Source organism: Somniosus microcephalus, chromosome 3 (genome assembly GCF_052327205.1).
Source record: "Somniosus microcephalus isolate GS21.2 chromosome 3, FLI_Smic_1.0, whole genome shotgun sequence".
In the NCBI taxonomy this organism is placed as follows: Eukaryota; Metazoa; Chordata; class Chondrichthyes; order Squaliformes; family Somniosidae; genus Somniosus; species Somniosus microcephalus.
Window position 1 is genome coordinate 68,068,146 of NC_140989.1, and position 23,498 is coordinate 68,091,643.

General features: G+C 40.8%; 1 protein-coding gene across 3 annotated transcripts in view; it reads left to right on the forward strand.

Moving 5' to 3' along the window:
• The window catches only part of eprs1 (glutamyl-prolyl-tRNA synthetase 1), a 100,692-nt gene that overhangs the window by 25,911 nt on the left and 51,283 nt on the right, over nucleotides 1-23,498 (forward strand). For 2 of the 3 annotated variants that reach the window (XM_085980999.1, XM_085981004.1), the window contains 14 exons: nucleotides 1,896-2,052; nucleotides 3,783-3,922; nucleotides 4,945-5,039; nucleotides 6,506-6,632; nucleotides 7,597-7,789; nucleotides 9,081-9,252; nucleotides 13,598-13,831; nucleotides 14,061-14,145; nucleotides 16,097-16,156; nucleotides 16,534-16,554; nucleotides 17,843-17,953; nucleotides 19,502-19,638; nucleotides 19,752-19,959; nucleotides 21,251-21,363. In XM_085980999.1, the coding sequence (XP_085837125.1) occupies nucleotides 1,896-2,052; nucleotides 3,783-3,922; nucleotides 4,945-5,039; nucleotides 6,506-6,632; nucleotides 7,597-7,789; nucleotides 9,081-9,252; nucleotides 13,598-13,831; nucleotides 14,061-14,145; nucleotides 16,097-16,156; nucleotides 16,534-16,554; nucleotides 17,843-17,953; nucleotides 19,502-19,638; nucleotides 19,752-19,959; nucleotides 21,251-21,363 (1,853 nt within the window). The remainder of the gene's footprint in view (nucleotides 1-1,895; nucleotides 2,053-3,782; nucleotides 3,923-4,944; nucleotides 5,040-6,505; nucleotides 6,633-7,596; nucleotides 7,790-9,080; nucleotides 9,253-13,597; nucleotides 13,832-14,060; nucleotides 14,146-16,096; nucleotides 16,157-16,533; nucleotides 16,555-17,842; nucleotides 17,954-19,501; nucleotides 19,639-19,751; nucleotides 19,960-21,250; nucleotides 21,364-23,498) is intronic. The other variant, XM_085981002.1, reaches the window with a different exon arrangement.

Below are 23,498 nucleotides of genomic sequence, written 5' to 3' on the forward strand. Positions count from 1 at the left end.
ACAACCGTACCCTTGTGCCTTCCTCATTTCAGACACCCAAGAAATCCAACCTGCCTAGCTAGTGATTCACCAAGAAGAGGGAGAGGAGAGTGAAGAAGAAGAAACACTGTCACTTGATTTTACACTCCCAGCCACCAGCTCCCTGAGGGTGTCCTGCAAGACCATTCCCCCACTGAAAGTCAGCAGCCTTCCACCAGCCATGCTGCAGCCACTGGGATCACTAGGATAGGCAAAGGCACTTGCAAGACAGTCACTAAGGGAATGCACAAGGGGTGATTAGTTGATTTTTTTGATGCATATATGGATAAAGTTGGATTGGAAAGTTTGCTTTGTGGTGGCTTTTATTTCAGCATTGTGGCCAAGAGGGACTGTGATGGTCAGTAATAGAGGGAAGGTAAGGTGTGGGACTAATGGTGAAAGGAGAGTTGGGGCTGTGTTTACTGGTACCGCAGGCGGATGATTTGATCCAGGATATCCCGGCCAGAAAGGGGCTGCCTGAGTTGCCTCCTTCCTTCTGCATCCTCCTCTTCCCTCTGTGAGCAGCTTGTCCCCTTTGCTGCCTCTGCTTCATCTCCATGTGATGTTGCAACCCAAGGGGGACTGCAACTAGAGTCCCCAGGACTGGGGGCAAGTGGTGTTCCCAGTGGCCTTCCTTTAACATCCAAAGCCTTGCAAGCATCCAGCTGCATTCCCTGCACACTTCAACGTTTTAAATGTATTGCACCAAGCCATTACTCCAATAAAATGTAAAAAAATCCAGTTCAAAAACTGAAATCAAAACTTAACTGAAAGATGTGTATGTCCCTTTTAAGAAGTGCTGGCAGCGTCTCTGTAGTGCTGCTGCACGCATTCTTCCATGTGTGCTTTGTAGAGGGCGGTATGGAGAACGGCGATGTCCAAAATCTCAGCCATGCGTCAATTCAGATGTTACATGCCAATTGACGTCACGATCTGCATATTTGCATGAGAGGCAAGTGCAGGCAACGCCGGCGCTAACGACCTCCAAAATGGCGGCTGCCATGTTCTGCGCCGGAAACGAGGCGGCCGCCATTTTTTCATCAAAACCGGCCTTAGGGCCTCGCTACACCCCCAAATTTCGCGACCTATATCTTTCAGCATCCTTTGATAAGGAAAGTCGGTTACAAGTTAATGTGGGAAAACAAACTTCAATTTCATAGTAACTTATGTAAATACTTGTTATCGTTAAACTCCCCCCCACAGCTATTTTTTTTCTTTCAATTCCTGAAGGCATTGATTTCTTTGGGGTACAGTTCCAATCACTCATTGTATCTTCGCAAGTGGCCGTTGCTCATGTATGAGCTTAGATAAAGAATGTGGCTAGGCTGTTTGAATCTGTGTTAAGGTTCGTGAAGGCTGCTATTCATCCACACCCCATCCTTTCAGGGGAGAAAGTTAGGTAGGGTTGGAAGAACAGTTATTTTGCCTTTGAGAAAAGAATTAGCAGAGCGGAAGAAGAAATCATCCGCAAATGTTGAGGTGAATTTTTGTGTTGTAGTGAGGGAAGTATAATAGCAAACATGAAATTTTCTTGGCAATTACAATGCCGTTTTTTCTCACTAGGAGTTTGGTGAATTGTAATGGTGGGTATCTGAAATGATTGTAACGTGTTCACTAGAATAGTGAATCACACCCAATTATATACTTTAGTCCTTCCAAGTTAAGGGATGTGTTTGGAGAGAGCGTTTTGAACTATGCAACACTGAAACATAAAAAAATGATGTCATCTTTTGATAAATGTTAAGAACCAAGCAAACTCGCCTTAATAAAAACCCTATATTAAGCTAGCTACCATTCATGCTTCAACTGTGCAGACATTACCAATGTCAAATGATGAACTTTAAAACTATTCTTTGTTGTAATCCTTTTGTTGGCAGGTTGATCACTGGTTGGAGTTCAGCAACACAGGACTGGCAAGCTCTGCTCTGTTCCCTGCAGCAATACAAGAGCTTGATCGTGCACTCTCTCTCAGGACATTCCTGGTTGGAAATGAATTGACCCTGGCTGATCTGTGTGTATGGGCAGCATTGAAAGGTTGGCAAGAAAAGAGTGTTGTTTAAAATGTATTTATTTTTGTAAGTTGTATGTGCAGTACATTTTAGGTTAGTATTTTTGGAGAGCTCTATTTTAGCCTGATAATTTTGAAGATGCAAATATAAATGCATGCTGAGGTGATTATATTGAACATTCTTCTAACCCTTGTTTAAGGAAATAATCATTCTTTTACAGACATGACTTCACAGTGACATTACAAAATGTTTTAAATTGAATTTTCTTGGGTTACAGTAATAATCTTTTCAACTGAAAACCTACAAATGTGATGAATAGACTACGTTCTGGCCAGCCATATAATATGATAGATTTCTCTAACAACTACTACAAGAACATCTTCTTAGATTTTTATAGCGCCTTTTAATGTAAAAAAAAATCCAATATCCCTTCAGAGGCATAATTCGCCCCAAAAAACTCTTTCTTGTGAAACTAATTATAACTCAATTGGGATTGTCAGTTGAGAGTTATGGAGCTATTTAATATATTGGTATGTCTTTCAGAATTTATCTACAGTTTTAAGACTGGTGTGCCTTAATTTAACCTGTAACTTGGTTCAATATTTAATATGATACCACATTTTACACTGCACACAGGTCATGGGGGATGTAAAAATATTAGTCCTTGCCCAGTATTGCTGTTGTGTGACTCTTCTCATCTGGCTTGTTGCTGTCCATGTTTATAGGGGGCGGGTGAAATATGGCAAATTCCTGCTAATTATTCTTTTTCATGCTGAAAGTGATGCTAAGATTATAACAGTTCCTTGAAACATTAAAATGTTACATTAACAATTGATGGGTAGCCACAAAGGATATCATGAGCGTCAACAAAACAAAGCAAAAATGAGGGACATTGATGACTCCAAGGTTTAAAAGCAAGGCACGCACTTATTGGCTACCTGTGGGAAGTACAAAACGCATGCACACTTGTTAGAACCAAGCTGCTAATTTAGTGATGCCTTTAGTAGAACTTGATTAATGTGTAAAATGTGTTTGTTTAAAAAGAAAAACACAAAGAAAAGATAATGGACATATTAAATAACTTTAAATGTTAGTTGGGGAAAGTCATGACCATCCTAAGCAGTGGTTGTGCTGGTGTTTTTATATGAAGAAAGAAGCCTGTTCTTTTTGCACATAATTTGGAGCTCTGGCACACGGTTTCTGTTAATTCTAGTCTTGGGGAATGCATACTAGAGCAGGGTATGGGACTAAGTAGGGATCAGCATTGTGAGGCCTCTGAATGTGGGAAGTCAGCTGGCTGGGTGGGGATTTTGAAGTGTAGTTGAGGGACGGAGGATATACCTTGAGTTTAGGGTGTTTAGAAGTCTGGCAGGATGTGTTTTTGGGCTGGGGAGAGTTTTGGAGCCAAATTGTTTTTTTTTAGTTTGTAAAGTTTTTTTTTTCCAATTACATTGTGATTGGATTTTATTTCTACAATGTATAGTGGAATGGATAAGGAACTGTCATAAACACTGTATCCCAAAAATGTCTTTGTTTTGCACTAACTTTTTTTAGGCAATGTAACTGAGGAGAAAAGTTTTATCACATTGGTAAATGAAGTGTAATGAAAGTAGAAAATAACTTATTAAAAGAGGGGGAAAAAGCAACTTAAACGCTGACCTAATGACACAAAAGTAAAAATGACTCAATGGCCACTATCTAAATGATAGCCACAATAATACGTTTATTATAAAGACTGTATATTGTTATCCACAGAAAGTAGCCTTTGTCAGAAGCAGCTAAGCCAGAACAAGATACCAGCACATGTTAAACGCTGGTACAACTTCCTTGGCTCACAGGATGCATTTCAGTCTGTGGGCAAAAAATGGGCAATCGTAACACCACAGAATAAAGTGGTAAGTGTGCCGTTTTCTAAAATCTTGTGTAAACCAGTTGAAATAGTAATATAGTTTAAGAGCTGTCTGATCATTAATGCTGGCATAGAAATTGTTGTTTTAAATCTGGTAAGATAACTGCTGTCCCCATTGAGATATCCTCACTGTCTCCAATCCTTTTTATAGTATTTTATTAAGTATCCCTCTTTCCCAGAGATTTCTTGTTTTACTGAACCTCCCTATTTTAGTTGACTGTCTCATTTCATTACTCTAATATTAGAGGTGTGTCTATCTAGCCTTCCATTTTATTCAGAAAGCATACAATAGTAATGTATCTGTATTAATGCAGCAGTATATGATTACAGAGAAGACACTTGGGAGTGGCATGGTGGTGCAGGATGTTGCAGATCCAGTGAACTGTCCATAAACATATTTGCACCTGTGATTCACCACATGATGAGTTCCCAGTATCACCAGTGCTGCCATGAGGAGGAGTTTCTCTCCAGGGTGGAAGGGAATATTTGATGAGCTGTTTGCCCTGGATTGTTCTCCCATGCCTCCCAAGTGGCTAGCGAAAGAGCAACATTGGCAGAAGTGTGCATCCTGCTTTCTAGCTTGTTGTCTTGGTCCAGAAGGCATGTAGCACTGGGATATGTAGGAGAAGAAAGGAAAATAATACAGTACAAAAGAAGTCACTTGCCAATTTGATACTTGTCCTAATGTGTTTTTGTGTCAGTAAATTGATACTGAAGCCAGTTGAGCATTAGCCAAATCAATTTGGAGAAGTCTGATAAAACATGCCATTTTGCTCAGCCATACATTTTGTGGGATCGACACTTTACGGCTCAATGTCTTCCTCTAAAACACATGACCTTGAATGCATTTCTCCGTAACAAATCTTTTTTATCTATATCCCCCACAAGATTGTGTTTTTTTTTTTAGAAAAGGTTTAAATTGAGTAGATAAAACTTTTATAAAGGGAGTTTATAGTTAATACGCTCCAAATGAGGAATGCTTATCTTTGTGCATCATAATTTTTGCAGATGAATGAGAAGAAGGAGGATCGTGGAAAATTTGTTGAACTGCCCGGTGCAGAAATCGGGAAAGTGGTAGTAAGGTTTCCACCTGAAGCCAGCGGGTGAGTTAACGGGTTCAAATTTCCTTTTATTTTTTTTAAAAAAACCTCTGAGTCTTAAATGGCTTCAATTCTGTTTGTATTAACTGGTGTTGAGTCATTTGACTAGCTTTAAGCTGGAGTTGCAAATCACCTGGAAGGTGAATATTGGGAAAATATTACAAAAGATAGACGTACTTTCTCACCTCAGTAGTTGTTGCATGTTTTAAAATGGTGTCAATCTTGGACTGGGGAACATAAAATGGTGACAGGAGAAGTGAGGTTTTAAGATACTGAATGTGACGAGAAGTCAGGATCTTAAAATGTGAGCGTGACTGGATGAGTGAAGGAGTATTGTCATCGGAGAGGAATACAGGAAACTCCGGAAGTTGAATGTCCGGCAACTTTGATCTAACGGCAGAAATCAGCAGCTGTTTTGGTTAGGTTTTTTTTCTGCTTTTCACAGGCAGGCTCTGGAAAGCGTCTTTGTCGCTTAGCAACAGCTTCAGAGACGCTTCCAAGCTACTGGGCCGAGTGTTTACAAGCTGTTGCTGAGCAACAGTGTTTGTGGTCAGATACTGCGATGAAAAGCTCCTATCTGATAACATTGACGCTGGTCTATCCGGAGCTTTTAAAAAAACGGCAGTAGCTCGGTCCCATGGGTGCCGGATAGCACAAAGTTTCCTGTAGTGAGCTTAAAATAGTGATTACAAGGAGAAAGAAGATATACTTCAAAATTAATATCTTGATACCTCCCTGTATCCCTAGGGAGGGACTTGATGATATTTTGAATTAAAGAAAAGAGTTGTTGTATTTGGGACCCAGACTTTTGGGTGGGGAGGTTTGAAACTATGTTTTGGGGTGGGAAGGAGTTTGAAAAATGTCTGATTGGAACCTAAAAACAGGTTATAAAAGTGTTCAAAGTTGAAGTCAGAGGTCCAGTGGTGGGATGAAATTGATGGTGCCCATGGCTCCCAGACCTCCAATGCCTCCATTTAAAATTTTATCCTCATTATTAATTCCCTTCATGGCCTTGCTTCTCTCTAACCTATTTCAGACCTACAACCCCTCCTCCAGAACACTCTGCTCCTCTGACTCTGGCCTCTTGTGTATTTCCCACCCCTCCCCTTACCCCACCATTCGTGGATGTGCCTTTAGCCACTGAGGCCCCAGGCTCTGGAATTCCTTCCCTAAATTCCTTTGCCTCTCCACCTTAAGCATCCTTAAAACCAACCTCTTTGACTAGCTCTTGGTTACCACTCCTAATAGCTCAGCTTCCATTTCTGTCTGATTAAGTTTTGGTGAAGCATCTTGACATGTTTTCCTACTTAAAGGTGCTATATAAATTCAAGTTGTTGTCGTCCTTAAATCAAGTATAAGGTTTTTCGAGTTGTAGATGTTGCAGTGTAGTATAATCTGATTTTGTTTAAAGTAAGCAGTACTATTATTGAAGTGTATTTATTCATTGTTTTTCTATCATTTCTTTGCAGCTATTTACACATTGGACATGCCAAAGCTGCACTCCTGAATCAGCATTATCAAGTGAGCTTTAAGGGGAAACTCATCATGAGGTTTGATGACACCAATCCTGAAAAGGAAAAGGAAGACTTTGAGAAGGTTGTTATTGAAATGCATTTAATAAATACATTTGTGTATAGATAAAACCACAGTGATCCTTCATTTTGACAATCAAATAGTCATTTGATTGTAAAAATTGTTCATTTAATATTTAGATCGTTTAAACTTTTTAAGTATATTTTTCTAGGTTCAATGAGTTCAGTGTTTTGAGACCATACTGAGTGACTTAATAAAGACTCACTACGCACTTGGTTGTACATAAAGCAAGGCTTTAATCGACTTGTAACAAAAAATGGAGGTCTAGTTAGTAGTCACTAGCTTCCTGTTTCCAGATTGTCTCTGGCCAAATTGGGCCCACGCCCGAGTATTTATACTCCTCGGACGGCGCCCTCAGCTGGCCATTCAGTAGTACTTCCTGAGTTACTTCTTGTAGAAGTTGAGATTTATGACACTGAGTGCCAAGTCTTCTAGATGGTTTAGATTCCCAGCACTACAGATGTCTCATTGCTAAGTGAACTAAAATCCCCCCACTCGCCCCTCCCCCTCCCCAAATTAAAATCTGAGCAAATCCGCTATGAAAATCAGTCATTTAGCCCCTTGAAACTGTAAATTCTTCCACTCTAGCGAGTTGCTTAATTTCCTGTTTTTTCCTTGATGACTGTCCAAGATTAAGAACTTGCAGGTCCAAACTTAGGATCCATCTCTCTGGCACAGAACATAAAACAGCAAGCTGTGTCCCACCTTCAATTTCAAAAATGTTGCAATTTACCTTTGCAGAAAACTTCTAGCTTTAACCTACATCACATAACTGAGGCACTTGAGAGCCTAGCTATCTTTAAAACTTTTCAGAACAGTGTAATTTATAAGCCTTTCAAAGCAGTTTCCTTCAGAATTGAGGAATTTAAGATTTTTCTCAACCTGCACTTCAGAATTAAATTTAAACTTGTTGCATTGCATTCTAATAAGGAGTTGAATTGTATGTAACGTTCACTGCTTTCTGTAGGTTATACTGGAAGATGTTTCAATGCTACAGATAAAACCTGATCGATTCACCTACACCTCTGATCATTTTGAAATTATAATGCAATATGCAGACAAAATGATTAGAGATGGGAAAGCTTACGTGGATGACACACCTGCAGATCAAATGAAACAAGAGCGTGAGCAAAGGATTGAGTCTAAACACAGGGCAAATTGTGAGTATCATTAAAATTCTGCTTGGTATCAGTCTGGGTTGCTAGCTATCAAATCTTTTTCTTCTCTGCACTTGTTTTCCCACCTCTCCTAAAAAGAGTGATTCATGCTAGGATATGGTTCCTGCACCTTGCCTTATGAGCCTAGATGGTATGCGTTCGTAAGCTTCTTGACTACAGTGGACATCATATTTGAACCTGATTCTGCCCTCGGTTGACTTTCTCATGACTGAAGGGTCGATAACGAGAGGGCACAAATTTAAGGTGATTAGCAAAAGAACCAGAGGTGACATGAGAGAAAACTTTTTTATGCAACGGGTGGTTAGGATTTGGAATGCACTGCCTGATAGTGTGGTGGATACAGATTCATTCGTAGCCTTCAAAAGGGAATTGGATAAATACTTGAAGGAGAAAAAATTGTATGGATATGAGGAAAGAATGGGGCTAACCGGGATTACTCTTCGCAAGAGCCGGTGCAGATCAATATTCCCCCTAATTTTTTATTCTAGGTGTGCGGCCCCTTTTAAGGGTCTGCGTGGCCCATTCACAAATTTCATGCATGCGTGAAACTAACATTAGAAAAGCTGGTCCCGGGCTGCGTGGGGCCAGCAGAAACCTGTGTGGCTGCGCAGCTTAGAGGGAACATTGGTGCAGACTCCCTGGGCTGTACTAGTCTGTGATTCATATACAGCTTTCAACAAAAGTCACTGAATAGCATTCAGGAATAGTAATCTCGGCCATCCCCCACCATGCCTGGTGGCATTGAAACTAATTGTGCAATGATTGGCTAATTTAGCACACCCCACTGATCGAAGCTGGGACTTTTGAGATCTGTTTGGATCAATGCCACACAAATATATATTTTTTTGTTTAATGACAATTCAGAAAAAACTTTATTAATTAGAAAAAAATGCACCAAAAAGCCATAGGTTAGTTTTCATTAAGCAAATGGCCTCCTTGGGGAAAGCGAGGTGTGTTCTTTGGGTGGAATTAGCTGCAAAGTGGCATGCCTGGTGATGGAAGTTCGGAACACAAAGTCAATCCTCTGTGGCAGACTCAGTTATGCATTAATGAAACCTTGCAGGAACCAACTCACTATTGTACCTTGTAGTGCACAAGTATTCTCAGATTGTCGTAACATGGAAAAAAACCATAGATTTCAGATGCTCCAAGGCATGGCTGTAATGGAGGAAGAATTCCTATTGTATTTATTTGGTTGGGGGTTCTTTAATATTAACTCCCATAGATTTAAATTCCTATCCTCTTGACACTGCATGTAACTTCTTTCCTGCAGCTGTGCAGAAGAACATGCACATGTGGGAAGAGATGAAGACTGGAACAGAGTATGGGCAAACCTGCTGCTTACGAGCAAAAATTGACATGGCCTCCAACAACGGTTGCCTCAGGGACCCCACGATCTACCGATGCAAGAACATGCCACATCCTCGCACAGGGCTCAAATACAGGTGAAATATATCAGTCACATTTAGGTTCTGAAAATATCACTCTAGGATATTTAATTTCTTTGGTATTTTAATTTTTTTTAAAAAGACATACATACTAGACTCCTGTAATGAGGCTTCAATAGTGCCACGTCAGAGGGCATATGCCATAGTTCTGCTGTCAAGTGTGTCCAGCCCAGGCACTGTTACAGATCTACAGAGGTGAGCATTAAAAGCATTATGTCCAGCACCTTAAAAGCTCTCATTGCAGCAGCTGATTGATTCTGTGTGTTAGCTAATTTACAGCTCCTCGCTCATCTGGCTGCAATTTTGCTGACGACTTCTTAAGTTTAGTGTGAAATTGATAACAATGGAGTCTATACAAGGGGTCAATTGTTCCTGATTTAACCTTTTCAGGGTCGAATAGGTAGCCATCAACAGGCAATTGGAAAGCTGAGGTTTAACAATCCATACAAGTGGAGATCAGAAAAATATTTAAGGTCATTCAGAAAATTTACAGAAATGCCAGCACCTGAAGAAAAGACAAGTTAATGGGCCAGAATTAATTGTAAAAGTAACGGTGAGGCGAGGCACTCAACGCTATTTATGCGTAAATCAGATAGCAACTTCGGGCGAGCGCAGTTAAACGTGAAAATCTGGAAGTTACTGTCCGCGATGTGCGGAAGTTGTATGAAAATGGCATCTCTTGATCAGGCTCCCCATTCAAATGTATTGGAACAGCCTGAAGTTCTTGGACTTGCATGGTAGATATGGAGTAAACTCACCACAGAAAGTTAGGGCATGCCTATTTCTTTCTAAGTACCCTTTTTAACGGCGTGATAAGTCTTAATTACTGCCAAACAACCTCTCTGACACTGAAAATTAACTTTTACAAGTGTGGAGTCTCATTCCTTCAGATTTTAATTGTTGGAGATTTTTTTTTTAATTGCTTTTTTGTCTCTTTACTCTGAATCTAATCTTTCTCCCTTGTCATTATGCTTTCTGTACCTGATTTGACATTGAATTCACTATTCATACTCTGGGCTGTTCATTAATAATACTTCAATCTAATTGGTTAAGGAGACACATTGTTGCTTGTCCTGTTCACACAGATATCCTCTAGAGGGCGCTGCGCTGTTTGTCTCTCTAACTTCCAGCAACTTCCAGTGCAAAAGGTCATAAGACATTAAATGGGCAGGCCGGTTATAGTAAATTCTGCCCCACCTGACCAGAATGGTATTCTGATGAAGGGATGCATCAGAATTCTATCCTAATAGGATTCTGTGGCAGGCAATTGGCAGACCAAATTTATTTTTCTAGCTATAGCCTTGCATGATTCTGCTTTGACTTGCATTCTTTTGGCAAATATTCTTTGCGTGCAAGACTTCTTAAGTTGCATCCATGCTTATAATAACTGGTGTTTTTAAAAAAAACAACTTTCTTTTATCTTGGCTTTCCTTTTCATTCTTGCAATCATCATTATTAGTTTTCTTGTCCTTTGTATTATGATTGTTGGTACAATATTTCACTAGCACATGTTTCCATTGACAAAGGAACCTCATATTTATTTGCAAACTGAGGCATCTCCCCGAAGGTGTGCTGATCTGTGGTGAAATTAAAGAATATTTGTTTCATAATTGTATTTAGAGTTGTATGAAAACTCAGCTGTAGGCCACAAAAGGCTAATATGTACTGTACACAGATTAGAAGCGTTTCTTTTCCTCATTTTGTACCAACAGGCAAATTATTATCTACCTCACTTTTTTTGCCAACCTAGTTAATCTGCATAATTTAGATTGCTATTGTGGTCAAATTTTTCTCCATGCTCTTTTATTCTGAATCGCATCCAGTAGTGTGTTAGCTAGGCAAGGGGTGAAAAGCTGGAGCGCAGTTATATTGATCGGATTTTGAGATAAACTGAAGTTATATAATTCAAAAAGTTATTTCTTTTTTTAAACTGAAGGATATGTTCATATCTTATAATTGATTCAGTCTTCATATTGATCATAACTGGAGGACTGCAGTTCAGGTTGCACATCCAGAAAGATAGAAATAGATATCCATACATAGAATCATAGAATGGTTACAGCACGGAAGAAGGCCATTCGGCCCGTCGAGCCTGTGCCGGCTCTCTGCAAGAGCACTTCAGCTAGTCCCATTCCCCCGCCCTTTCCCCGTAGCCCTGCAATTTTTTTTCATGTACTTATCCAACTCTCTTTTGAAAGCTGTGATTGAGTCTATCTCCACCACCCTTTCAGGCATTGCATTCCAGATCCAACCACTCGTTGAGTAAAAACGTTTTCCCTCATGTCGCCTTTGGTTCTTCTGCCGATCACCTTAAATCTGTGTCCTCTGGTTCTCGACCCTTCTGCCAATGGGAACAGTTTCTGTCTATCTACTCTGTCCAGACCCATCCTGATTTTTGAACACCTCTATTAAATCTCCTCTCGACCTTCTCTGCTCTAAGGAGAACAGCCCCAGCTTCTCCAGTCTATCCACATAACTGAAGTCCCTCATCCCTGGAATCATTTTCGTAAATCTTTTCTGCACCTTGTGTAAGGCCTTCACATCCTTCCTAAAGTGCAGTGCCCAGAAATGGACACAATACTCCAGCTGAGGCAGAACCAGTGTTTTATAATGGTTCATCATAATCTCCACGCTTTTGTACTCTATACCTCTATTTATGAAGCCTAGAATCTGTATGCTTTTTTAACTGCTTTCTCAACCTGCCCTGCCACCTTTAACGATTTGTGCACATATACCCCCAGGTCTCTCTGTTCATGCACCCACTTTAGAATTATACCCTTTAGTTTATATTGCCTCTCCTCGTTCTTCCTACCAAAATGTATCACTTTGCACTTTACTGCGTTAGATTTCATCTGCCATGTGTCCGCCCATTCCACCAGCCTGTCTGTCTTCTTGAAGTCTATCACTATCCTCCTCACTGTTTACTATACTTCCAAGTTTTGTGTCATCTGCAAATTTTGAAATTATGCCCTGTACACCCACATCCAAGTCATTAAATATATAAGAAGAAAAGCAGTGGTCCTAGAACCGACCCCCGAGGAACACCACTGTATACTTTCTCCAGTCCGAAAAACAGCCGTTCACCACTACTCTGTTACCTGCCACTTAGCCAATTTCATATCTGTAGTGTCCGTGTGTTGATAAAGACAAGACAGGAGTTGGTTCATAGGTATTTACTAAGCAGAGTCTGGGGGGGGGGGGGGGGTTCGGTTCTAACGGATATACACAATATACAGGCTTATATAGCCCGAGTGGCAATTACCGGCACTACAGCACACCTGGGGCTCTTAAAGGCACATACACCACAATATCCATGCTGTCACTGTCCCTTTTATTCCATAGGCTTCAACTTTGCTGACAAGCCTATTATGTGGCACTTTGTCAAACGCCTTTTGGAAACCATGTACACCACGTCAACCGCATTGCCCTCATCAACCCTCTGTTACCTCCTCAAAAACTCGATCAAGTTGCTTAAACACGATTTGCCTTTAACAAATCCATGCTGGCTTTCCTTAATTAATCCACACTTGTCCAAGTGACTGTTAATTTTGTCCTTGATGAGGATGCCAAGATACTTACAAAGATAATTTGATAGGTCTTATACCTGGGAAGATGAGTGGTGAATTAAGTTCAGTATGAACAAATGCAAGATACTGGAAGTAAAAATAGGAGGTATACCATATCCTAATGGTGTGAAGTGGAAAAAATTAAATAGGATGCAGAATTATATTGCCAAATCAGTTAAATTCAGATGCCTGAATGTTGCTGAGGTTGTACTATTGCCTGGTTAGGCTATACCTAGAGTACTGTATCAAGTTCTGATTGGCGTGATTTAAGCGGGGCATCCAGGCACTAGAGGCAGTGTAAGGGAGAGTAAAGCGACTAGTTACTGGTGTCAGAGGGGCATTTTAATAAGCCAGAGTTCATCATTCTCAAAAGATGTCTTGGAGGTAAATGAATATTTAATGAACCTGAAACAGTGCTTGAACTGGGCAGAAGGACAGACATCAGGAAGTATTTCTTTAAGCAAAGCTTGAACAACTGGAATGTGTTGTCATGAAGACACTTAAAAATAACAGCTAGATGTGATAAAATAATAGGGATCATATTCTGGAAGGATGGGATAAAATGATCTGAAAGACCTTTGTTTGAACTATCTTATAGCAATTCCTGAAAGACGTGGTTATGTAATGCACAGACATGATGGGCCGAATGGCCTCCTTTTGTGCGTTAAATTTCTATGATTCTATGAATGATTTCATTAATAAATTGAGAGGTATAGTAAAATAATGCTATGGACCAAAGGCCATGTTTGGATTTCTGTTTTTTTTCCCATTTGCAGAGTTTACCCAATATATGACTTTGCCTGCCCAATAGTGGACAGCATTGAAGATGTCACACATGCACTAAGGACAACTGAGTATCATGACCGGGATGAGCAATATTACTGGATCATTGATGCTCTGGAGATTCGAAAACCTTATATTTGGGAGTACAGCCGCCTTAACCTAAATAACACTGTACTATCAAAGAGGAAGCTTACGTGGTTTGTCAACGAGGGACTGGTGGATGGATGGTACTGTTGCACTAAAACTGTAAACTTGACTTTTGTTTTTTGAGTTCGCTTGTATAAAGATTTGCAATTTAAACAAAATAAATCTCTGATTCTATTATAGACTGGCATGTTGTCTTTTACACTCCTTTTTGTTTTATTTTTTAAATTATTTGAAAAGGTGTAGCGTTTTTTCTGAACGTAATGGGTTCTTTGAAATACTAACTTGTTTTGTCCACAATGTTGTGTTTAGGGATGATCCTCGCTTTCCAACAGTGCGTGGAGTCCTGCGGAGAGGGCTGACTGTTGAGGGATTGAAACAGTTTATTGCTGCTCAAGTGAGTTGAATGTGAGCTAGGTGCTTTTCAACATGGATCCATAGTATGGAGCCCAGCACGTGAGTGCAAAAGGCAAGGCTGAAGCTTTTGCAACCATCTTCAGCCAGAAGTGCCAAGTGGATGATCCATATCGGCCTCCTCTTGAGGTCCCCACCATCACAGAAGCCAGTCTTCAGCCAATTCGATTCACTTCATGTGATATCAAGAAACGGCTGAGTGCACTGGATACAGCAAAGGCTATGTGGCCCCGACAACATCCCGGCTATCGTGCTGAAGACTTGTGCTCCAGAACTAGCCGTGCCTCTAGCCAAGCTGTTCCAGTACAGCTACAACACTGGCATCTATCCGACAATGTGGAAAACTGCCCAGGTATGTCCTGTCCACAAAAAGCAGGACAAATCCAATCCGGCCAATTACTGCCCCATCAGTCTACTCTCAATCACCAGTAAAGTGATGGAAGGTGTCGTCGACAGTGCTATCAAGCGGCACTTACTCACCAATAACCTGCTCGCTGATGCCCAGTTTGGGTTCTGCCAAGACCGCTCGACTCCCGACCTCATTACAGCCTTGGCCCAAACATGGACAAAAGAGCTGAATTTCAGAGGAGAGGTGAGAGTGACTGCCCTTGACATCAAGGCAGCATTTGACTGAGTGTGGCATCAAGGAGCCCTAGTAAAACTGAAGTCAGTGGGAATCAGGGGGGGGGGGGGACGGCGGGGAAACTCTCCAATGGCTGGAGTCATACCGAGCACAAAGGAAGATGGTTGTGAGAGTTGGAGATCAATCATCACAGCCCCAGGACATTGCTGCAGGAGTTCCTCAGGGCAGTGTCCAGGTCCAACCATCTTCAGCTGCTTCATCAATGACCTTCCCTGAATCATAAGGTCAGAAGTGGGGATGTTTGCTGATGACTGCAGTGTTCAGCGCCATTCACAACCCCTCAGATAATGAAGCAGTCCATGCCTGCATGCAACAAGACTTGGACGTCATTCAGGCTTGGGCTAATAAGTGGCAGGTAACATTCGCACCACACAAGTGCTAGGCAATGACCATCTCCAACAAGCGAGAATCTAACCACCGCCCCTTGACTTTCAATGGCATTACCATCGCCGAATCCCCCATCATCAACATCTTTGGGGGGGGGGGGGGTCACCATTGACCAGAAACTTAACTGGACCAGCCACATAAATACTGTGGCAACAAGAGCAGGTCAGAGGCTAGGTATTCTGTTGCGAGTGTCTCGCCTCCTGATTCCCCAAAGCCTTTCCACCATCTACAAGGCACAAGTAAGGAGTGTGATGGAATGCTCTCCACTTGCCTGGATGAGTGCAGCTCCAACAACACTCAAGAAGCTCGACACCATCCAGGACAAAGCAGTCTGCTTGATTGGCACCCCATCTACCATATTAAACATTCAACAAGATGCACTGCCGCAACTCGCCAAGGGTTCTTCGGCAGCACCTCCCAAAACTGCGACCTCTTCCACCTAAAAGGACAAGGGCAGCAGGTGCATGGGGACACCACCACCTCCAAGTTCCCCTCCAAGTCACACACCATCGCTGATCCTTCATTGTCGCTGGGTCTAAATCCTGGACTCCCTATCTAACAGCAGTGTGGGAGTACCTTCACCACACGGACTGCAGCGGTTCAAGAAGGCGGCTCACCACCACCTTCTCGAGGGCATTTAGGGATGAGCAATAAATGCTGGCCTTGCCAGCGACACCCACCTCCCATAAACGAATAAAAAAATCTTTCACTTGTGTTGGTGTCAATGACCAGGATAAACTCTTTCCTCTTCTCAACTCCCCCCTGCCCTCTGAAACCCTTTCATTGCCTTCTGAATCATGTGCTGTAATATAATTCACAATTTGTTGTGTAAAATATATTTGATGTAAAGGTATTGCTGTTATTTGTCCTCTGTTTAAACGTTTGTATAAATGTTGTGTTGCAGGGCGGCTCCAGATCCGTTGTAAACATGGAGTGGGACAAAATCTGGGCTTTTAACAAAAAGGTAAATAGATGAGCTAATCAGAACATCTCTGCACCATGTTCTTGTCTGTTGAGTAACATCCGCTTTATATTGCACTTTTTCTTTTGAAGTCTGTGCCCTTTGTTCACAAGTGTGTGAATTCCGAGTGTATAAAATCACAGCTGTCTGAGGAAAATGGAATGTTCTTGCGACTGGTTACATGGTGACAAATATGTTTTTTCTGTTGCTTTAAACAGTATGAAAAACCCAATTTTGGGTGAAAAATGTTTACTTTGGGGTTGCAATAACAGTATGAAAAGAAACATTTACTTTAAAAATATTCTGTACCCTCAAAAAAATGTGCAAATTTATTGTGAATTAAACACAAATTATGCATTGCATTTTCTGCTTCTTTCAAGCTGCAAGCTAACTGTAACAAGGTATTACTTAACAATTTTCTGCTTTAACTAGAGTTATTAGGTTTACCTCACAGCTTGAATAGCATGGCAACAATGCTTTAAGGTTCAAGGTGTGTGCAAAGCCGGCCACCTTGTGAACTACTTTTGTGATTGTGTGGCTTAGCTGGTATGGTTTTCTGCACATTTTGACAGTGACACAACTATATTGAGTTCAGAATATTTGCATAGATAAGTAATAAATATGGCAGTAATTATTGCTCTCTACATTTGGAGCAACCAATTTTTTTTTTTGCTTTTTTAAAAGAAAAATTTCAGTCTTGTTTTACTGGTAGAACCAGTTTTTACTGGGTTTTTTTCTCCATCGAAAATCTGGGTGAAAGTGTATTGGTTGCTGGGAGGGGCAAACTTCCTGTGCTTCTGTAAATATGCGCACTTTCATATTTTAATAATTTCAAGTCTCGTGCTGAAAAATCAGATGGAGTTGAATTTTTACAACCACTTTGTTTAGAGACCAGTCTGTCTTTGTTTCCTGTTTCAGTTTAATATTGTGTACTATAAAAAGTGCAATCTAGCATGTAAATTTTGTACCACAAAAATGGTACCATATGATGTCTAATGTACAGTACTAAACAACTTAGACATGTCATTTTCTAACTAGAAAAGGAGCACAGCGGATTTAGATTCCTTGAACTAATTTTATAAAATTGACAGCACAGATAGCAAACTAAACCGTATGACTTAATTAATTGAGTGCAGAAAGACCATTCTCGGACTTTGGTTGGCTTGGCCGGGGTCTTAATCTAAACCATTTGAATTTAACTTCTTGAGCTGACTTCTCGCTAACTTTCCCATTTGCTTGTACTTCAGTGCCACACTTGCTACCTTTGTAACATTATTTTTTTCTCCAGTCATCAATTCAAAAGGAATGGCTTTTATTATAATTTTTAAACATATTTTTGCTCACATTAAGGATTGTTTGTGTTGTTGCAGTTAACTGCAAATAATTGAGATGTATAACATTTTAATTGGCCTTTACTTAAAATTATCATTGAATTAGACTGTTATAATCCATATAAACTCTGCATGTAGCTTTCCAGAAAATAATACCATTTTAAGTGCATAAGCAGGCCTCTTTTCAGGAAATATCTTCCAGTTTTCAAATATTTCCTATTTAACTGTACCACAATTGTTAGTTGAATGCAGCAAGCTAAACAATTCCATATGCCCCTATTTTGGATATTGCATGCAGGTGAAAATGGAACATCCCTTTATATTTGACTGACAAAATAACTATACCTATTTACTTCAGGTTATTGATCCGGTGGCACCTCGGTATACAGCATTATTGCAGGATGAAGTGGTGCCTGTGAGCGTGCCAGGGGCCAAGGAAGAGATGAAAGATGTGGCCAAGCACCCCAAGGTAATAAAGTTTAAAAATGGAGGTTGGAAAGAATACTATGTACAGTGCACTTTTAACTTTAACCTGTTGAGAATCAAACTGAGTAAAAAGGATGTGCAAGATAAAAGTCTGGTTTGTGTTTAATTTTCCCCCCCACAGTTCTTAATCTGATGGATTAATACTTTATTGTATTTTAATACATTGTTTTAAAGAGGCTTTGAAATGGGAAATACTTTTTTTCCATCTTTCTCAGATGGATTAAGGAAATTAAATTTCATCAATTTCAACTGTGGGATTGGAAACTTGCCAGTCATGTTTAAAAAGGAGTGGCCTGAAATTTTATAGTGGTGAAATTAGAAATAGCTGGCACTTCAAAAATGCATTTAAGCACCCATTCTTAGTTGGTATATTTTTCCAAATTGTTCAAACATTTATTATGGACCATAGTTATAGAACAAAAAGCTTTTACTTACAATCTTATTGGCCAGTATTCTACGTAGCTGATGTTATCGTGAGCTATGATGTGATAAATATATGTACTTGAGATTAACTGTATACCTTATGAATGAGGGTGTTTCCTATCATGTTTTAAATGCCCTTAATGTGCCATAAATATAACAGTTAAATGTTTTCAGTGCTATTGAGAACCATGAAAATTTGTTGTAACCTCTTAAGGAATACTGATTTTATATCATAGTAAGTTACTGTTGCTCATGCATCAGTGATTAATGTAAAAATATTCCATCCTTTCTAGACAGATCAGTGGTGCATTTATACAGTTCTTCCAGTGGGCTCACTGTTTGTTATGCACACATGGCTGAAGACAATGAATTTATTTAAAAAAAAAAAAAAAAAAAATTTTTTTTTTTTGCTAGGTGAGGGATGTTTGTGCTAAGGAATGGAACACCCAGTGTCATCTTTAAGCACATTTTTCCATTTCCTATATCGGCCATCCTGTGGCCTCTGAATGAGAGAGTCAATTAATACCAAATTAGGTGCAGGTATTTGTTGTGGGCTAAAGTTACCAGGAGCTGTATTGAGACTTATTTTATCTTGATCATTTTAAATAGAACCCATACACCAGAAGGCCAGAGATACTATCATCCCAATAGTCTGGCTAGATTTGAAGCCAAGTTTCAGAAGTGAAAGGCCAGTGTTTCTATTAGGTCATTTTAAAATCCAGCCATAGAGGTGTGAAACAAGCTGTTATAGATGCCATACATAAATACTGTAGCCACGGGATATGTTGAGCAAATCCAAGGCATACAATTAATCTTGGAACATGCATCTATTTGCACTACTATTTCATTTTACCTGTACTGAAACCTACGACAGGAGGTATATAGTTTTAAATCAGTTTGTATTGGCAGGTTTGATCTGTAAAATCCGCACTGCATGTACAAGTAGGAGCATACAAAATTAAACCGGGTTTCGTAGATGTATAAAAATTACAAACAAAAATATAAGTGCAAACATAATGCAGCAACTCTCCTTTGTTGATTCCCCCTGGTCTGAGTGTTGGTGTTTCTTCTTTCCTTTCCTCCCCACCCACATCTTTGTTTTTGTCAGAATCTGGACGTAGGGCTGAAGCCTGTGTGGTACGGACCCAAAGTGCTAATTGAGGGAGCAGATGCAGAAACTTTCACTGAAGGAGAAATGGTTACTTTCATCAATTGGGGTAACATTAACATCACTAAAATTAACAGGTGAGAAAACTGAGTATGAAGTTTCCTGCCTTGTTCAGTAGGACCTGACATTCTGTTCTTTATAAGACACCAAAAGGTTTGTAAGATTTAATAAAACTAATTTTTATTTGTAGAGATTCCAGAGGAAAGATTGCATCACTTGAGGCAAAATTAAATCTAGATAACAAGGATTATAAGAAGACAACAAAGATTACATGGTTAACTGAGACTCCACAAGCTCCATTGGTTCCTGCAGTATGTGTCGTCTATGAACATCTAATCAGCAAACCTGTCATCAGCAAGGATGACAATTTCAAGGATCATGTTAACCGAAACAGCAAGGTATTCTTATTTGTAGCGAACACCGAGTTATAGTTAACTTATAGTTGCGAGACAAAATTTCAGTAAAAATTATTTTTTTAAACTTAGTCAGACGCTAGGAATTACAGAGCAATTGTAACAGAATATTCAAAACTCTTTTAATAGTAGCTTCCTTTTAAAGAGTTTGTGAGCAATTCACTGTGCTTAAAATTGGGCAAGTAAAATTAATTGCTGACTTTACAAACTCTTAAGATTATAGGATCTCATTGGTTAGAAATCTTGTCAGTCATTTAAAATTGTTTACTGGCCGCATTAGTACATAATTGAAAACCGAGCATGTATTCCCTAATTCTTTTCTTCTCCATTACCCCCTACATTTTAAGTGTGGCTGAACAGCCATGATGAAACTGTCTGCAGCAGATGAAACTCGTTGAGCATTAATGCAGTTGAAGGCAATTCCTATTTCAAATTCTCCAGTGTCAGCTGTGGCTCAGTTGGTAGCACACTCGCCTCGGAGTCAGAAGGTTGTGGGTTCAAGTCCCACTCCAGGGACTTGAGCACATAAAGCTAGGCTGACACTCCAGTGCCGTGCTGAGGGAGTGCTACTCAGAGGTGCCGTCTTTCGGATGAGATGTCAGAGCAGACGGGGCCTCGGTTTATTAGGTGGACATTAAAGATCCCATGGCACGATTTCGAAGAAGAGCAGGTGTCCTGGCCATTATTTATCCCTCAATCAACATAACAAAACATTACCTGGTCATTATTACATTGCTGTTTGTGGGAGCTTGCTGTGCACAAATTGGCTGCCACGTTTCCCACATTACAACAGTGACTACACTTTATTAAAAAAAAGTACTTCATTAGCTGTAAAGCGCTTTGAGATATCCGGTGGTCGTGAAAGATGCTATGTAAGTGCAAGTCTTTCTTTCTTTGTGGTAGACGGTGTATTAATGTTATTGCTGTTTACTCAGTTTCTTTCATTTTGAATTGTACTTTGGATAAATAAAGTTCAATCAGTGTTCTGCAGTTTCAATTAACTGCTTCAATTGTATGAAGTTCTTGCAGAAGTAACTTTCGTCTACTCTAATGGGATTACTGCACCAAGAACCCATAATGGTGGGCAGCTTTATTTTGGACTTGAGTAATGTGCAAATATTTTGTGCACAAATACGATCACTTAACCTACTCCAAGTGAAAATTGTGCCAAGAATAAGTGATGCAGCTTTTTGTTCGATTGACTTGGTTATTGGAGTAGCTTCAAATCTTGGAGGTTTACATTATAGTTTAACATTGGCTATACTTTCTTTTTCAGCAAGAAGAATTAATGCTCGGTGATCCATGTCTAAAAGATCTGAAAAAAGGAGACATCATCCAACTACAAAGAAGAGGATTTTTTATCTGTGACCAGCCATATGAACCAGTTAGGTGAGAAATTCTGATAATCTACCTTTTGCAGGGGAAGAATATCTGACTGAAGGAAAACTGTCAGAGTAAAGGTTTCAGCTATAACTATTGTTAATTCTGGTTTAATGATCTTGCAGTAAGAAGCTTACATCAAATGTTGCCCAACAATAATAAAATCAAACTTGTATCAACTGTTAGGGATTAGTTGTGCTACTGGTTACATGTGCTCTCTTTAAGCTTTCAATCTACCGTTAATTTTTCATGCTAAAGTGACAAAGATCTCTAGAATATGGCTAACCAACATGGCTAACCAAATTAGTAACAATACTGTGGAGGAGGAATTCCTGGAGTGTATACAGGATGGTTTCCTGGACCAATATGTCGAGGAACCAACTAGAGATCAGGCCATCTTAGACTGGGTATTATGTAATGAGAAAGGATTAATTAGCAATCTTGTGCGAGGCCCCTTGGGGCAGAGCGATCATAATATGATAGAATTCTTCATTAAGATGGAGAGTGAAGTATTTGACTCAGAGACTAGGGTCCTGAATTTAAATAAAGGAAACTACGATGGTATGAGGCGCGAGTTGGGTAGGATTGATTAGGGAATGTTACTCAAAGGGTTGACGGTGGATAGGCAATGGCAAACATTCAAAGATCGCATGGATGAACTACAGAATTTGTTCATCCCTGTTTGGCATAAAAATAAAACAAAAAAGGTGACTCAACCGTGGCTAACAAGGGAAATTAGGGATAGCATAACATCCAAGGAGAGGACATATAAATTGGCCAGAAAAAGCAGTAAACCTGAAGATTGGGAGCAGTTTAGGATTCAGCAAAGGAGGACAAATGGATTAATTAAGAGGGGGAAAATAGAGTATGAGAGTAAGCTTGCAGGGAACATAAAAACTGACTGTAAAAGCTTTTTATAGATATGTGAAGAGAAAAAGATTGGTGAAGTCAAGCGTAGGTCCCTTGCAGTCAGAATCAGGGGAATTTATCATGGGGAACAAGGAAATGGCAGACCAATTAAATACATACTTTGGTTCAGAAGGCTTTCGATAAGGTCCCGCATAAGAGATTAGCGTGTAAAGTTAAGGTACATGGGCCTAGAAATTCAGTTTGGGCCCGCCAGCTGGTTTGCGCCCAAAAGTTAGCGCTGAGCGCGGAGCCAGTTGCGCCCGTCAGATATTCGGTTTTTGCGCCCCAAGTCGGAACCGGGCGCTATTCCAGGGTGTGCCCGCCCCCGCTTGGGGCGCTGAAACTGAATTTCAGCGCTGTAGGCGCCGCTGCGCCACCCGATGCGGTGCGGCAGGCTGCGGTACTGCAGGCCTCCTTCTCTTAAGGTGGAGGTGCCTGCAACGGGGAGATCGCCGCTGGATTGTGCCGGCAAATGAGCCCGGCACCACGGAGAAGTGCCGGGCTCACGGAAAGCAGCTGGCAATGCCGCGGGGGGGGTGGTGGAGGAGGCCGGGGAAGGAGGTGCGGGCAGGCGGTCCCCGAAAAAGCGGCCGGCCGCACCTCCACCTTTATGCGCCCCACTAAGGCTGCAGTAAGGCCCTGGTCTCCGGATGTAAGTAGCGGCCGCCACGGAGGAGGCGGCGGCAACTGAATATGGGATCCGGGCCGGAACCGGGGCACTGCGCACACCGATGACGTCATCGGTGCCGGCGCAGCGCTACCGGCTACCGCCGCCATTACCGCAGCGCTGACTATCAGCGCGAACTCCTCTATTGGCGCAAAAGCCCTCTTTGGGCGAAAACTGGGCGCAAAGCCAACCAAATTTCTAGGCCATGGAATTGGGGTAAGGTACTGACTTGGATAGAGAACTGGTTGGCAGACAGGAAGCAAAGAGTTGGAATAAACGGCACTTTTTCCGAGTGGCAGGCAGTGACTAGTGGGGTACCGCAGGGATCGGTGCTAGGACCCCAGCTATTCACAATATATATTAATGATCTAGACGAGGGAACTAGATGTAATACCTCAAGTTTGCAGATGACACAAAGCTGGGTGGGCGTGTGTGCTGTGAGGAGGATGCCGAGGAACTCCAGTATGATTTGGACAGGTTGGGTGATTGGGCAGATGCAGTATAATGTGGATAAATGCGAGGTTATCCACTTTGGTGGCAAAAACAGGAAGGCAGATTATCATCTGAA